This window comes from Larimichthys crocea, chromosome X (assembly GCF_000972845.2).
Source record: "Larimichthys crocea isolate SSNF chromosome X, L_crocea_2.0, whole genome shotgun sequence".
In the NCBI taxonomy this organism is placed as follows: domain Eukaryota; kingdom Metazoa; phylum Chordata; class Actinopteri; family Sciaenidae; genus Larimichthys; species Larimichthys crocea.
In genome coordinates this window covers 17,163,938-17,180,709 of record NC_040020.1, presented here as the reverse complement: position 1 = coordinate 17,180,709, position 16,772 = coordinate 17,163,938, and the positions used below count along the sequence as shown (strand labels likewise).

General features: G+C 39.2%; 1 protein-coding gene across 1 annotated transcript; it reads left to right on the top strand.

The window, feature by feature from the left end:
* The first annotated feature begins 737 nt into the window (after window positions 1–737).
* Window positions 738–2,016, top strand: fabp6 (fatty acid binding protein 6, ileal (gastrotropin)). The gene is made up of 4 exons (XM_010744628.3): window positions 738–872; window positions 997–1,172; window positions 1,321–1,410; window positions 1,882–2,016. The coding sequence occupies exons 1-4, from the start codon at window positions 806–808 to the stop codon at window positions 1,930–1,932; spliced, it is 384 nt and encodes a 127-aa protein (XP_010742930.1). The 5' UTR covers window positions 738–805; the 3' UTR covers window positions 1,933–2,016.
* The last annotated feature ends 14,756 nt before the right edge of the window (window positions 2,017–16,772 follow it).

The following is a 16,772-nucleotide window of genomic DNA, read 5'->3' as shown; positions in this document are numbered from 1 at the left end:
AAACCATTTGCAGCCCTGTGTACCCACGTGCTTAGTGTAATGTACAATGAATAAATGATAGGAGCTGGCCTCAGGTTTTCTGTGTCTGTTAGTGGTTTTGGTCACCAGATCCAATGAAAAGACCAAAACCTAAAATTAACTGATCTTAAAAATGTTTGTGGGTATCCAGAGCCTGAAAACAATATCTTAATACTACTGTACAATTCCTCTGTGCCACAGCTGGGTGATAACTTCCTTCAGTACCAGTGCTGTAGTTTATTTACTTGATTCCACATACACCACCATAGCACCTTAAATACCTGCTGGTGTACCAAATTCACACATGCAAATGTCATCATATTCTGGATTTTTCTCAATGCCAGATTAAAGACCTTGAACGAGTATATTATGTTCTTTTTTATAGATGTAAGATAACAGACCACATCAAATAGATGGATTGTATTTTAAAACAAAGCTTTTTATTTGATTTTAGACATGGCTGCAGTAAAAGTGGAGGTTATGACCATAAAGCCATTGCAGGAAAGTTCAATGACCTGGAGGTAAACTACCAGCTCACCCTGATGAGCAGTCAGCATTTTACTCACTGCTTGGGAACTCCATAAATGCCCATTTATGCAGGTTATTGCCCTCTCCCTTGTAGCCTATTGTAGTCATCCTCTTAAGCTGTAATTGCTCTCTTGTGTCATTGTATGCAGATTAGAGAGGTGCGAGAGGTGTACAGTATATAAACAGGGAACAGTCTTGGTTTCAGTACCTTGATTTGCCAGTTCAGCTCTGCTTGCACACCTCCACCCACCAACAGAAAATGGCCTTCAATGGAAGATGGGAAACTGAGAGCCAGGAGGGATATGATGCATTCTGCAAGCTGCTTGGTGAGAGATTCGTTCTACAATCCTTCTCAGCCAAAACACCACATGCATTTTACTTCTGTCTTCTGATTTCATAGACAAACTTGGGCTATTATAACCACACACTCCTCTTCTTTACCCACTCTAGGTATCCCTGATGACATCATTGAGAAGGGCCGTGACTACAAGCTGATCACAGAGGTCACTGAGGAAGGCGATAACTTCTCCTGGACCCAGATCTATCCAACAAACGCCAAGGTCACCAACAAGTTCACCATCGGCAAGGAGTGCGACATGGAGACTATCGGAGGAAAGAAATTCAAGGTAGGAAGCAAAGAATCTAGAGGTTAACATTCCAGCTGTGCAGAGCAGAAATATAAATCTATCAAGGTGATTATAGAGCCAGCAGGTAGGGAGGCGAGGATAAATGTACCTCTTTTTCCCAAAATGATTATAACCTGTGTGTTTTCAGGCTACTGTGCAAATGGAGGGCGGCAAGCTGAACGTGGCCTTCCCCAACTACCACCACACCTCTGAGATCTGCGGAGGAAAGCTCATCGAGGTAAACACACTCACTTAGGCTTTAAATGCTGACAACCAAGTGCAATGACCATTTATTATACTCAAAACCCTGCAGGGATTATTAGAGTCATTTGTGTTATATTTCTGCAGCCAAGGATAGACGTTTGCTAATGGGAGAAGTGGTCTCACATTCCACAGTGTCACATTTTACCCTTTTAAAACCAGAGGCAGTGTGATATTATGCTGATTTTAATAAGTCAAAGTGGCTGTTTTTAATGCATTTTGTGAGTGTAAGTTGAGAAATGTATTTCAGTATGTTTAACAATTATCTTCTACTGAAGAGGTCACAAACTAAAATACATATAATTATGACCAGTGGAATTGCTTTTGAAACAATTACAGCCAACATTTACATTTCTACACTGCTGTGATTAGGAATCATCATATAGCACTGGCAAACATATTCCTTGTTTTAATAATATACTTTTTCTTTCTGTTTCTCTCTCCTTAGACCTCCAAAGCTGGTTCTGTAGTACTCAAGAGAACCAGCAAGAAGCTCTAAACGCTGACTGACCTTGGACCTTTTACAGTTACAATGGAGAACTATACTGCAATTAATAAACTACAAATTTGATATTGACATGAATCCGTGTTTCTATCTGCTTTCTGGTCTGGTGTTTTTCATTGTAGTTCCACACTTTAAGGATAATGTGTGATTTTTAGACATGAGAAGATCATTTTAAAATATTTTGAAATAATTTGACTTAATGCAAGTGTCATGGAAAGGCTTTTGTATAATGTCACTGCTCAAAGGAAGTCAGTGGATCGAGCTTAGGGTTTGTCAGCAGATGTAGCATCATAGGACTCACTATAGAATATTTTTGACTGTAAGAAATATGCTTCACTGCAATGTGTCAACCTATGAGCATGTAAAAAGTGTTGCAACGGTTCCCTTGACACCATTTAGGCCTCATTAGCACAGAAATATAACGTGTCTCTAATCACAAACTAGAAAAGGCATTTTCTGAAGATTCATTAAAAAAAAGATGTTTCATATCAGTTATAAAACACAAATATTATTAAAGAATGTCACATAGCGGGAAAGAAATATCTGGATTTGATACCCATATGTAGTAATTTGGGTTGGTGGAAGATGTCAAACATCATTACTGCAGTATCTCACTTGTAAATCTATGCAATAACACTGTAGTGTATGTAGGCTTTTACTTTTGATCAGCTTTTACAAAAGAAATTATAATCTTTATTAGAACTCTTTGGGACATCTATGCCTTTCTCCAGTAGGAACATTCGGCAGCATGGTACCCAAGCAACATCTTTCTAACCAACAATGCATATTCGATGACGGTAAATTGACCATGAATTTCTTTTTCAGCTTGTCCTACTTCTTTCGATACCTGTTCCAAGGACACTTCCTGAAAGATAAACCTCATACCCAAATTTCAGGAACATTTTTTCAGTTGCCATTCTTATGTGACTAGTTCTGTCTTGTATGCACAAAAATAGTCTATCAAATGTTTGAAAAAAGGCAACTCATCATTTGGAAAGAATGTACAGAACTCATATCTGTATTTACAAAAGTATGTGTGAAATGCACACAAACTCCACTTGGAATTTGGTTTGTAAGCCTGCATCGATGCACACTTGTTGTTGGAGGACTTTATTAGCTATTTTATTATACACATATTATTATGTGCAGTACACTCTGTGCTGTCACTGGTGGACAGAAGCTATAATGCAGCAGAACTATTGTTTAACATGGTACTTACTGTATATTATGTTGCAAATATGAGACATGTTAACTCTGATCAAATTTTTTGCTGTGAGTTGCTGAGAGCATAAAAATGGTACTAGCCATGTTCTCTTCTTCACTTATCTCTTCTATTTTCCTTATACCCTTTTCTTATGTTCTTTCCTTAAACGTGCCCCATGTTCCTCGTCAATGGCTTCTTTTCCTTTTAGCTTCTGTACTCCCATTCTCTTTCATTCTCTGCCCTCATGTCCTCCCTTTTCCTCCCCTTCTTGTCTCTCTCCACATCTACCCTATTTCACTGTGGCTCCCAGCCAAGCAAATAATCAGTTAATTAACCAGCTCAGTCCCAGGATCATTGTAGCAGCTCTCAGAGGAACACTGTAAAGGCTCTCATGTCTCTAAATTTACAGCTTCATTAAGTGGACTGGAGTAAGGTACAAATCTTTTAAATAAAATTGCCTTACTAGTGCCTCAGTGCATGTGTGTGTGTTTGTGTGTGCATGTGTGCTGGCCTTGACTCGAGTGCTGGTGACTCAATAGCTCCCTAATGAAAACAAAATCTCGTTTTTTTGCCTCTGAGGTGGTGATTGTTTTGGTGTAATAATGAGACGTCCTCTCTTGCTGGCACCGATGCAATCAAGATCTTACACTCCTGGAAAATTAGGGTTGGAAGGCAACAAGCAAGGTGTCATTTGAGCATGTTTGTGTAGCTCAGCGCTGGTGCAATCACTCTGCAATATCACTTCCTTTGTCTTCACAGACAAACAGGCCTAATTGGCTATTTCAAAGGCTACTGTTTCTGATTGACCATTCTGCTTCTTTCTGATTGGTCTCCATCTTGGCATCCAGGAGTGGAACGAAAATGGCTTAACATCTTGATTTTCTGTTGCTCTTTCTGTTTTTGTACTTTCAAGTACACTTGGAGCCAATCTACAATATGAACTTCCTCAGAAACTATTTCTTAAGTCACAGTTTCTGTAGTTCCACCATTTTGGCAACTTGTTATTGATGGTGTACTGAAGCGGCACTATAATCAGGCACAAATTCAGTGGAAAAAGTGGTGTTTCAAGCAGTGCCTCTACAAAGGCTTTATTTCTCTCCATCATTGCGTCACATTACACTGGAGTCCATGTCCATGAGTCTGTCTGAATAGTATGTGGTGGAGGTAATGAGTTTGACCTTTTGTAATTTAGTGAGTCTTTCTTTCTTTCTGTAGTTTTACAGTACATTTTACATCATGGCGACCATTACCACAGCCACTTTCAGTGGCTTTGTTTGTGCAGGAAAAATGTCCTGAGAGAGCTAACTTTCAGCTAGCGCGGTATGCATTTGGAGGTAAAGAGGCAGACTTTATTGCTACATGTGTAACATAAAGCATGCTCATGTGTTCAGGACAGGATAACAAAGTGGTGAAGGTGTAAAGGTTAACAAAGTGTAAAGGTTGAGTGTTTGGATGAATACATCAGGCTATTGCTGATTGTTTTTTTAATTAGCTAATTTAATGCTGTGCGTCTCAGTCAAACTTGTTCAGTAAGCTCATCCAGTAGAATAAAGATGTCGGATGACAGAGAGTCACCGAGGAAAAGCTGAAACCTTAGAGCCAGAACATTATCACATCTAACTCTGGACTGACAGTTTATTTCAGCCAAACTAGACATTTGGAACAGTTGAGACTAACTAAGATATTTTTGGTGAGTTCTATTTTGTTTCTGTCAAATTTGGATTAAGTGTTTTTTATGATGAGTTAACAAGGCAATTAAGCTGATCATATTATTATATTTCATTGTAAGAGAGAAACTTGAATTAAGATTGTGTGCGGCTGTGTTTTTGTGATTAATAAGGAAATAGGTTAATCGCTTATGTCCCGGTCGGGGGGAGAAATATTACATTTATAATTGATTTTCATGTGGTGCAAAGCTGGTCTTTTATCAGGTTTTAGAAGACACTGCAGTAATGAAAGGATAGATACAGCCAATACTGTAGTGCTTATAGACCCAGACTTTCTTTCCACTCGCTCCTCAGCCACCATCTGTGCTTCACTCGCCATCGTTCATCAGGTATTATATGTAGCATTAGCCTTGAAAGCTCCATAGCAAACAAATCCATAGCATGTACATAATGTATGAGGGCAAAGCTAAAACTGAAAATTGTTAGCTTCGTATAGGGAGATTTTATGGCAGGCCAACAGAAAATGTTGAATATGGTTGTTAAGGAGAGGGAAGACGTGAAGCTGTGGAGACCTGTACTAGACTATAGGTTGGAACCAGGTATGACAAAACCTTGTACAGTATGTAGCTGAAAATTATAAGTGGTCCAGTCTTCAGCAGTGCTGGTGTGGGTGCTTGGTTTATTTTGGATCCAATGCACTCCAGCCATAAAACATTATGGTGAGAAATGTCCCAGATTTTTTTTCAAACATGAAAAACACCAATATTTTATTTATTTTATAATATATATTACCATGACATGAATACGAATTCCATTCAAGTGGATGCATCATCTTTGTTTTGTCTCCATCATAGTTCAAGGTGCTGTTGTCTGATTGGACATCATCACTAAGTACATTTATTTTTAAGTTATTGGGCATTGGAAAACATAAAACTGGTCAATTTTCTATCATTGCCACTTTGAAATTGTTTATGATATACAGTACCTCAAAAACCTTCGGTAACATTAGTTTGTATAATAGAGACAAAGAAGTGATTCACTACAGGCAAAATATCTTAAACTTTTACTCACAACATGTAACCTAGTGCTACAAGTCAACTCAAAGTGACTTCATGAAATGGACACAGAACAGCTGGTCTCCAATCTCTGAAACAAAATAAAAAAAGATGATTTTGTATGTGTCATCACTGAAGTACCTCAATCTTCCCCCGGCTCAAATTTCAATCAGAACCGCTCAAATCACAGTGCTTTGGAGAGCGTGTTATATGAAGATATGCAGAGAAGGAAAGTGATTCAGTGGAGATGAGGGAGGGATTAAGACATACTAAAAATTAATGAAGGGGTGACATACCACAATGTGATTGGCACATTAGGCATTAATAACCCTGGAATTACCTGTAATAACCATGGTAACCCTGCAATTTGCTTTAAGTTCTTTCTTGGTGAAAAGTGGTTAGTCTATATGGAGAAGAAAGTCTGTGTGCAGAGCTGAAGTTAGTATTAATTGCATGAATTTTCAGCCTATTGCTATCGTCTTTCACAAAGATCTCCCTGCTTTTCTATCAATATCAGGCACGTGCAGGCGGCGGGTGGGGATGGGGTGAGGGGTAGGTGTAAGTGTATGTATAAAAGTCTGTCTGTGTGGCCCAAAATAATAAATAAAACAAAATAATAATAATTTAGATCTACCCTCGGTCAGTCAAATGATCCACACAGACGTGTGCGCTTCTAAGCTGCTAGAAATGGTCAGAAACCGAAGACCGGAGGGAGTACTTAACCCTCTGGGGACGGATTGGGCGGATCTGTCCAAAAAGTCTAAAGTTTTACATATCTGTGAATATCTCTGAAACGGTTTATGATAGAGAGATGTGTTTTTTTGCACTGTTTTCCTGAGATTCTGCTGAAGACGGAGATGTGCGGTTTCCTTGTTGTTCTATGTCACCGCGTAAAAGACCAATCGAAAAATAGATGTTCGGCAGACTGAAAGCGCAGCCAATGAATGGACAAACGTTACTAGGCAGACTAGTTTCTTTTTCAACCAATCAGTGGAGGTATCTATGACATATTATCTATGACAAAGGACTCTGGGGTCTTGTGGAGGAGGGACAACACAGAGAGAGAGAGAGCTGTGTCCATAGAACAGAGTGCAGGGGACAGGGAGCACACAGAGCAGAGTGACAGAATAACTTCATAAATCTTTGCTTTGCTAAGTGGCATGCCTGAGGAAAATGAGGCAAAAACACATGGAACCTTTTTTATTGAAAGGGCATTATTTTATTGTTCTTCACATACTTGGTTGAAAAACTGCATAAACCCTAACATAACCCTAACCCTAACCCTATGTCAGACAAAGGGATTAAAAAATTATATTTTCATTCAAAAACTCTTTAAAAATGACAAAAATCTACTTTTCTTTTTTGAAATTCTTTATTGTATTGTAGATTTTTCACATACTTCCTTAATAAGCACATTACTGCAGTATTTGTTTGTGCTTTGAGCACCTGCCCCTCCAAAGGTCTCTGCACAGCCCTGGTCAATCTGGTTCTATTATTTCTTTTATTCTGTCACAATGAACTCCAACACAGATGTATGCCTTTGTGTATGTCCACTTATCCCATTTATACTCATATTTTCCGAAGGCTGATTGTACCTGAGCAAACAAAGCAAACATCAAAGTATAGCACACGAATGAGGATAAAACTGAAAATATCCAGAGAATATCCACTGAGAAATGTAGTTGTTGCAGGTGTTTTTCCCCAAAAGACCATAGGAAATATTACGTAACACATACTAACAAACCTTGACAAGCAACACGTGTGAATTTTGCTTCATCTGAAATGTTCTGAAACTGTATTTTTCAGTTTTCCAGGAGAAAAGACTAACGAATAAGACTAACTGCATGGTTTGACTTGGTTTGAAAAGAGCATCACACAGATTCCTCACTGAGTATTTCTGCAGAACTTTCCAGAACTCTCTCATCAACTGTATGAAAGACCTGGATCTCTGGAAGGGCCAGTTCAGAATCAAACTACTATGTAAAATGCCCTCTGGCATGACTTCTCTCAGAGAACTGCGGTAACACTGGTACTCTGGAAAAGCTTTCAGTATAAAGCCTTGAAAACAAACTAGTTTGTTCGACAAGGCGACCATGTCAAAGGACAAAGGTGTTTCTGGTTTCTCTGAACAGCAGGGTGAAAAGCCTTCTGCCACAGACAGCAGCATGCTGACTGTTTAAATTTAGGGAGAATGGTACACACAAACTTTAGTACATCACAAAATGTACCATATATTGTTGTGTAAAAAATGAATGAAGAGAGCTTCAGGTAAAGTTCAAACTTTCCCACACCTGGCCAAACAAGTGTAAAGTGGGCTTGCTTGTTGGATTGTACATTTCAGAGAGTTACTAAAATTGCTGGAATCAGACTCCTAATTGCAACGTTAGAAAGATGTGGGAGAAGAAGAAGGAGGGACCAATATTGTTCAACAAGCTCTTTAGAACAGACTAATGATCTCTGAACAGACTGTATTGGATCCAGCCCAATGCAACCCTGAAAAGAACAAGCATTTTAGTAAAAGACTGGACAGATGTATTAAGACCAGTGAAACAAAGGATATTTATTGATAACTTTTATAAATTTAAACATTTTCAACCATTCAGTGCATCAGATGTGGAGGTGTTTCAAGAATGAAGGACTGTACTGTACTGTCAAGATGACTACTTTCCTGGTACAGTGGTCCTTTATTCACGTCTATATTATTCAACCTTACAATGAGCTCTACATTCACTAAGATCTTCAGTCCTGCAATGACTTCTGCATTCATTCCAACAGTCAGTCCTAAAGATCTCCATGAATCTTTGGGCTTACAGTCCTGCATTCTGTCTGTCACATTTTTAACAGAGAGAGAGTTAGAGGCAAGAAAGTAGTAATTGTTCCCCCAGTAAAACACAGAGTATCAAAATATATATTGAAATGATACACAGTGTCTTTGTGTTTTTTTGTGTAGTGGTTCTGCTGAAAGTCTCTGCCTCTTACATGAAAGTTTTCCATCACAAAGTACTTGCTCATGATGGCAATTGTTAGGTCTCTGAACATCATAAAGAGTTCAGTTTTGACCTGCTCTGTATGGAAAGTGAGATAACCTCTGTTATGATACATAAATAAAACTGAATTGAAAAACTTAATAATTCATCTTTGGCCATGCTAGCAGACACCAGCATGCGATGCACAAGAGAATAGCCAATGCTTTTATTCAAAGCTTATGGAATTAACACTAATTAACTACATAAAACACCACTGAGTCTGTCCTTGATTTCATGGTAACATTTGGGTGCAGAGAGGTCACAGTGACAACTGTCACTGTTCACTGTTGCAATGGCGATGGACAAAACCCTGAATCCAATTTAAGCACATTCATCATCCTGTCAACTCAACAGAGTCATTTAGACTAGGAATTAATTTACAAATAACTTTCTGTAATATCTCAGTTGAAAAGAGCCCAGGGAGTACATGGTGTTCACTCAAACTATTGGTCTTCTTTCATGTCAGCCAGCCAGTAAGCTCATCTTTTCATCCATCCATCCATCCATCCATCCATCCATCCATCCATCCATCCATCCATCCATCCATCCATCCATCCATCCAAAGAGGCTGAATCCTCGTGCCCTGTAGTCCAGGACAGGACCTCTCTCCAGGGGGACAGTAGCTGGCTTTGTTCCCCTATCATGCCTTGCATTCCCGAGACCTGCCCTGGTTCCTTTAGATGCCGGCTCTGTGGGCAAGCAGCCTGCCAGACGGGGAACCAGCATCCACCCAGACAGTGGGTCAGCCATCCATCTATCCATTCATACATTTGAGTGGCTGACTTCTTGTACCCCCTGGCCCAGAACAAGGCCTCTCTCTGGGGGACAGTAGCCGGCATTGTCCCCCCCACCCCACCTCCTCATGCTTCACATTCCCCAGACCTGCCCTGGGTCCCCCCTTAAGGCACAGGGCACTTGGCAAAGCACGGGCCTCTCACTACGCCCCCATTTCCCTTTCTCTTTCTAATATCGCTCATTTAGACCCCCCTCCCACCACACCATTACCACCACATTTCTTTTTTTCTGAAGGGTTTCTCTCTCAAGCTCTAAGCTTTTACTGATGCCCTTCTTTTTTCAGCAAGCCATAAAACTGACAGTTAACAACCTCTCTCAATCTCTTACACCCATTCTCTCTCTTTCACTCCCACACACTTCTTTTCCTGAAATCCTCTCTTTCCCTGTTACATTTTGTTGCTTGAATTCGATAATAGGAGTGCATACCAAAATTATACATCTATACAGTATTAGACCTGTGATTACTACCACCTGCCTACTTTCTTCCTATTATTCTCTCTGACCATTTTCCAACCATTTCACTTTTTCTGAAACAGGCAAACCATTCTGCAGTGCAAACTCAACATCAACCACCACCTCCTTTTAGCCACTTGCTCAACACAAAACACAAAAACCTGATCCAGTGCCAGTGGCTGTCTGTACCTACAGCCCACTCCTATTCAGTGAGGAGAAGGGTGGGGGCGTAGGCCATAATTAAAGATGGCGGCACTGCCGTCACACAATGGCTCTGCACGGCGAAGGTTTTTATTGCATGTATTTTTCTCAACAGGAGAGTGGGCAGTCTACCCTCTGTGAGCATTTAATTGGTTTAACAGCTGGAGAGGACGAGGAGGGGGCGGGACTCCAGTGGAGGAGAGGAAACAAAGACAGGAGAAAAGTGCGAATCATAGCGATTTTATATTTGTGGCGTCTGATGTTGATACATTCATCAGAGGCAGACTGACTTTAGTTATTGTGCATCAGAGACGGAATTAATAATTTGCAGCCCTGTCACCTCACATCTGCATCCACAATTTTGATTAGGGGGCTGTTGTAATTGTCTGAGCAAAAACGGGCTCATTGGCAGGTAACATTTTCCCTGCAGCATCATGGATATTAATATTATTAAAATAAAAGATTAAGAAGGATTTTCAAAACCATACAGTACCTTCTACCCACTAGTAAGTCTGTGTGTAAGTGTTTCGAATGTGTTATGTGTGTGCTTAGGTGAATGTGGATGCTGACAAGTGTCTTTGTCTGTCCTCTGACAATAAATGAAAACTGGAGCAGAGCCTTGGGGCAAGGTGAGGCCATAACGTTCCTCTGGAGGTTTCAACTAATGGAGATCCAGTGTTGGGTTGGCGGACTGGCCCTTAGGGACATGATTGGGGATTAAACTGTAATGCAATGTAAAATGTAATCCACTGCACACATGTACAGGCTAGAAATTGCAATGTGCAATGGGGGTGAAGGGGCCACACTACTGTACTTACACTACCATATTCAGATACCCCTCTTTGTGGATTCAACTCCATGTTATTGGAATATTCTTCCAGATTTAATCAGATTTTTCTATTCCATGACTTCAAGGAACATTGTGTAACTTTTCTAGCATAAAATGACAGATTTTAAATTATTTTGATGCTATTGTTGATGCTACATTGATGTGTAATTAAGTTAATGGTGTCTCTGTCATTCCCACTCTGCACCCCGTAAGTCTGTTCTTTCACTGTGTAACTTGGTGCTCTGTGAGAAGTATGCACCATTTTACAGCAATAAGGTACACACCACCAACTATTTCACTGATTTTAGTCAAAGCAGTTTTTGATCTTGTATTTAATGGAGAAAATTAGTTCTGCTTTTCCACTGATGTCCTCCGGGTCCTGTACATCAACTGTGAGAGTTTCTTGATGGACATGGACAGTACAGTAAACTGCTGCAAACTATAGCTGCTGTTAACTGTCGTTAGCCCAGTTTGTTAGCCTAGCTGCCCGGACTCTGACCTCAGAGCACTGGGGTAGTGTTAGTGTTTGTACCACAGGCATTTTGGACCATCAGGAAAAGGAGGTTTTTGGGCCGGGGACAAACAACAAAGTGTTAGCAAAGTGGCGACTCACTAGTTTTTGATCCTAAGTAATATAATATAATAATATAATAATAGTCACAAATACACATATACAACTGTCTATATTTACCACAGTGGGATTGCACTCTGAAACTAGGCGCACTAAATCACAATTTCTACATAATGTCACTTTTAGGATTTATATTCAACATTTTCAATATTGAGGTAATATGCATCAAGTTTTGTGTAGGGACGATATTATCACATCTCCTTCCGAAAAATAGCTCCCTGGAAACAAACTGTTGCATAAATGTTTAAAGTTAAATAAAAATGATTATTATATTCATAGTGTGGCAGTCATAATTAAATATTGAGCTTAAAATCTACACATACAAATGCTTTCAGTAAACTCCAGTCAGTGTATGGTCAATTCTCCATTAATCTCATTAACTTTCAGTTGAGTGCTCAGTATGTTTTTACATCTCCAGTGTGACTCAACAGAGGACAAACACTAAACCTTTGCGTATAACAGCAGACACTTTAGCTACTCGAAAATGAATCAGATTTTATTCTTCACAGAGTAAAATGACAGGCATACAATAAACAGTCAACTCAAGCTAACAGAACTGATTATAGTCTGAGTTGAGAGAGAGATATTTCAAATGGCAAATTGTGCAATTCACATCAACAATTTCCTCCAAAATCTTAAGAAAGTGCTTCAACATTGACACTGACTTCTCTCTTTAAGAAAAAATCACAATATAGAAAATAACCCACAACAACTTGTGATAAACAAACGAAATGTTTATCATTGTTTCCCCACTTTTGGGCAGAACAAAAAGCTGTATATCACACATACAAACATTTAACTTGTTCTAACCTTAACCTTGACATTTAGCAAACAGATACCTGCTAACTCATCCATCATCCACAGAGAAACAAACTTTGCAAAAACTTTGGAACTTGAAACTTTTTTTTTTTTTTACCAAAGGTTAAATGTAAGTGTGCTCCTACATGGTTTCTTTGTGTGTGTGATTTTTTCTTCATTCTTTATAGTGAACAAATTCACAAAAAAGTGAAGTTTTTGAAGTATCCTGTAAAGAATGTAAAGAATGCTAAACCATGACAACAAATGTCTGTAATATATAAAAAATAAAATATAAACCACAGCTGCCACTTTTTACCGTACAAACAACAGTTTTTCTTACAGTGAACCCCTAGCCTTCCAAAGCACAAACATAACTTTAATATCTTTAGTTTTTTGTATGATGTTAATATTGTATAAAAATATTTAATTGAAACATTTTTTTCAACTGGTTGATGTTTGGAACCTTCCCAAAATCAAAATGAAAATTAATGAATGAAAATTAAGGCTTCTCCAAAAGCAACAGTGTCTACCTTCTCACATGTATCACTGGAAATATTATTCAGAATGTCACTAAAGTGGAAATGGATGCTCACACACTGTTATTACATACAATACATCAAGTTTTTCATCAACACCTTTGTCCACCTATGGATTTCACACACTTAAGCACACGTGAATTTAGGGGTGGAAATTGAGCAATCCAAAAGAATTGTATACATACAGTATGTCTGTCATTATTATAGTAGGTGACCAATCAACAAAAAATGTAATTCATATGTACCAAAGACTAATATCTGGCTTACACAGCAAACTGCCGCTATGTGCACTCTTGCAGCATTAATTACACAATGTGTTGCAACAATGAGAAGGATAACTGAATGAAAGGGATGAAATACTGTACATTTGAGGGAAAATGCAAAGACATCCTTTCTGAGGGCAGAGTTGCATAAAATAGAACATATTGAGGTCTTTACAGGAGGTAAAGTACCGGGTCAGCGTTATCATCTCTTGTTGTCTTCTTCAGCATGCCATTGTAAGGCTACTACATCCAAGCCACAGGTATTATTATTTTAGGCATCCCAGATTCACACTGCTTTCTTCTTGACATGCAGTAGTTGAGTATTCTTACATCTTTCTTTGGGTGTACACAGATTGTGTATATATGCATGTATATAGGTGCCTGATGAATAGTTTGTCATTTGTCTCTCTGTGGTCGTCCCCAAATGGTGGAATGACCTACCAACGGCTACTAGAACAGCAACATTCCTTTCGACCTTTAAAAAACTTGTAAAAACCTTTCTGTTTCGAGAATGCTTCCCTGCCTAACAAAACTAACAACTACTCTGTGCTCCTTTACACCTTTCTCAGCTTATGTCCTCCTCTGTAAGTCGCTTTGGATAAAAGCGTCTGCTAAATGCAATGTAATGTAATAACTAATGCTTGTACCTCAGTACCTGTGCAGATTGCCATTGATACAAAGGATTTATGCAATATATAATACGCCCATGCTCTCTTCAGTGTGCCTATTCATCAGCAGTATATCTATCATGATATGCCCACCATGTTGCTATCAAATGTTAGCTTCAGTGAAGGCCTAATGGGCGAGGTGGGATGGTATATAGATGAAGGGATAGATGATAAACATGTGTGATGTGTTGCGGGGGAGAGGGGGACTTCCCACAGCTACACTCCAGAGACACAAAAGCTTATTTCACACTTCATTTCATTCTAATGCAGAGAACAACAGCATAGGAAGATACACTTATACACACACACACTTGCGCACACAAACAAACACTTCCTTAATATATTCCAAATGTAGGCAAACATACACACAAGCACATGAACCTATAAACACCATACATTTCCACGTATAAACATGGATCTATGCACACATTAGTCAACCACATACTTAATACTGTTGAGGGATTAGGAAGAAGGGAAGGGTGGAATAAAAGGGTAATAAAATATGGTTTATATCAGATATCCTGTGTGTAGCTAATCTCTAAACAAAAGTATTGTTAGTGTGGGCTAAATCAATACAGTACAGCTTATAAACCATAAATGTATTATTTTGAAATACCATTGTTTCTTTAACTTCAGCTTCAACTTAACTTCAGTATACTGGGTGACTGTGTCAAAATGGAGAGTCCCAGCAGGAACAGATTACTGACGTGAAGTTGCATTTTGGTATAGAGCAAAAATGATAGATCGGCACAGCTGCAGACCAGATTAAATTTTTTCAGTCATACATCACTCTAAAGTTACAGGCAGAATGGGGACCAGGCATAGGAGTGGGCAAGATATGTAACATTAAACATGTATCATCTTATCAACTAGTTAAGTGATTAACTAGCTAGCTAGTAATTCATAATTTAATGTGAGTACTTCAATATGGAAATTATTATTAAAATTTTGAGATGTCTTATGCTGTCTGGTTTATTGAAGCTTGGCCAAGGAGAATGGAGCCTTTATATAAGGTATTTGATAATTGGTAATTAGTCTCCAAACAAGGAATGCTGTTTATTCTGACAAGGTTATCTGCCTCTGTAAAGGCTTATACATTATGGACCTGTCTGTTGTCTATGGAATGCGACAGCTCTATACTCTTACTTTGGTTGCCATAGTAATGATGGGAATGGCGTCTGCTTTCCTAAACACAAAGATGCTGCTCTGTATCTCAAGGAGGAGAAGTCAGTGTCCCTGTGACAACACTGTCCCTACAGTGACCTCAAAACACATGCTTGAGTCATATAACCCCATATGTGACATGACAAAAGCCACATTCACTTTGTTATTGTAGCGCACTGACACACGCTGCTCAGAGGTTATGACAGGTCAGATTGTCGAGCCTAAAGATGACCTACAGCCATGACATCATTATTATTAGATGAGACGGAAATACAAAGATGCACACGCACACAATAACACACATGTGCTCACTCCTGTGAGTGAAGCGATCCTGTAATTGCATTGAGCGATTGGAGCTGACACCTTGCACTTTTCATGTTATCAGTCATTAGTGAGAGTGAAGAGCATTATGAGTGTGGTAACCCCCCCACGCGCTGCACATAAAACCCATCCCTGCCTTTCACATCTCATTCATTCATTATTGACAAAGGGAAGGGGAGAATTTAAACACAATTTCACAGGTGAGCCTGAATAGATAGAGTTTATGTATTTATTTGCATATCACTTGGCGGTAAGCACACAGATAAACTCAAGTGGGCGGCCATTTACTCCCCTGTTTCCTACACCTTTTTTGCAAGCAATCTGTCAATTAGATTGTGATTTTTCTTGTGTGTAATCGTGACCACAGGCCTGATGGTGTCATCAGAGGAAAGGTGAAGGGGTCAGCAAAATCCTCTAATCCTGTAATTATATTATGAAGAACTGGGCTGGTGTCTATGGGTAAGTGTCCACATGCCCAGTCCCCAGATAATCAGTGAAAAAAACTCAAACAGGCTTATTGAAAATCAGACGGTGTAATGATGGTTTATAGAAACAGATTTTTCAAAGAATTCAAGTTGAAATGTTCTCTGCTTCTACTGTACACATGGCATTTATAGGAATGTGTCACCATCACTGAGCCAATAAAAATTGAGTATATATATATAGTATAGTGTAACTGAAACATGGTGCCCTTATTGCATGTCACCATCCTCAACCACCAGTACCTCCACACATGGATCAAAAGGGACAAATTGATTAATTAAAAAAAGAAACAAGCTATCATAGTTTGAAAGCAGCAGTTAAAGATCCAGTATGCAAAACTTACTTTACTTGAGATAATATTGCTGAAATGCAATATAGTATGCTTTATTGATGGTGTTGTAGCAAAAACACAGGTTTTTTCCAATCACGTGAGTGGTGGTAGTGTGTTTTTGGTTGGGCAGGGTGCGGGCTACACGTGTCTCTGCCAATGTCCTGCAGTGAAGAAGTTGAGCTGGATCCAACTTTTGGAAAACTGCTGCCGGACGTCATGCTGCAGCTGCCAACCACATGATCAGATTGGTGATAAAAGTTGTTTCCTGATTGTTTCACAGCAGTTACATTCAGCACAAATAGAGACACCCGCAGCGGCCTCCTTTACCCCCCTCACCTCTACCCAATGGCTACAACCCTGCAGCCGCAGCGCCGGATTCTGTCTGAATGTAACTTTACTGTGAAAATGT